Here is a 288-nt window from a genome sequence, read left to right as displayed (position 1 = left end):
CTGCGCGGAGCCCACACCTGCCCCTCCGCCATCTTCGGCAGCCGCCTGGGAAAGAAGGAAGCCTTGGCGCAGGGTTTCTTATCCCTTGCAACAGGGGCGGAGGAAATGACGCCACAGGGCCTACGCGAGCAGTTTTCTGGCGTCTCATTGGCCACGGTCGTGCGCATGCGTATTGAGGTCCCATTGGAAGGCGGGCCGTCTTCGGATCGTCCAATCCGGGAATGGTTTCCAAAGGACCTCAGCGGCCATGATTGTGCGGGGCGGGAGGTCACGTGGGGCGGGGCCGGG

At 64.2% G+C, this 288-nt stretch overlaps 1 protein-coding gene across 1 annotated transcript in view; it reads right to left on the bottom strand.

Moving 5' to 3' along the window:
* RPL13A (ribosomal protein L13a) overlaps positions 1–182 on the bottom strand; it is a 3928-nt gene extending 3746 nt beyond the window's left edge. Inside the window, exon 1 of the mRNA XM_005879527.2 lies at positions 18–182. Coding sequence (XP_005879589.2) covers positions 18–167 — 150 coding nt within the window. The 5' untranslated portion in view covers positions 168–182. The remainder of the gene's footprint in view (positions 1–17) is intronic.
* Between the last annotated feature and the right edge of the window lie 106 nt (positions 183–288).

Source organism: Myotis brandtii, unplaced genomic scaffold (genome assembly GCF_000412655.1).
Source record: "Myotis brandtii unplaced genomic scaffold, ASM41265v1 scaffold601, whole genome shotgun sequence".
NCBI classification, from domain to species: Eukaryota; Metazoa; Chordata; class Mammalia; order Chiroptera; family Vespertilionidae; genus Myotis; species Myotis brandtii.
Note: the sequence above shows the minus strand (reverse complement) of the source record. Positions and strands in the feature narration are given on the sequence as shown.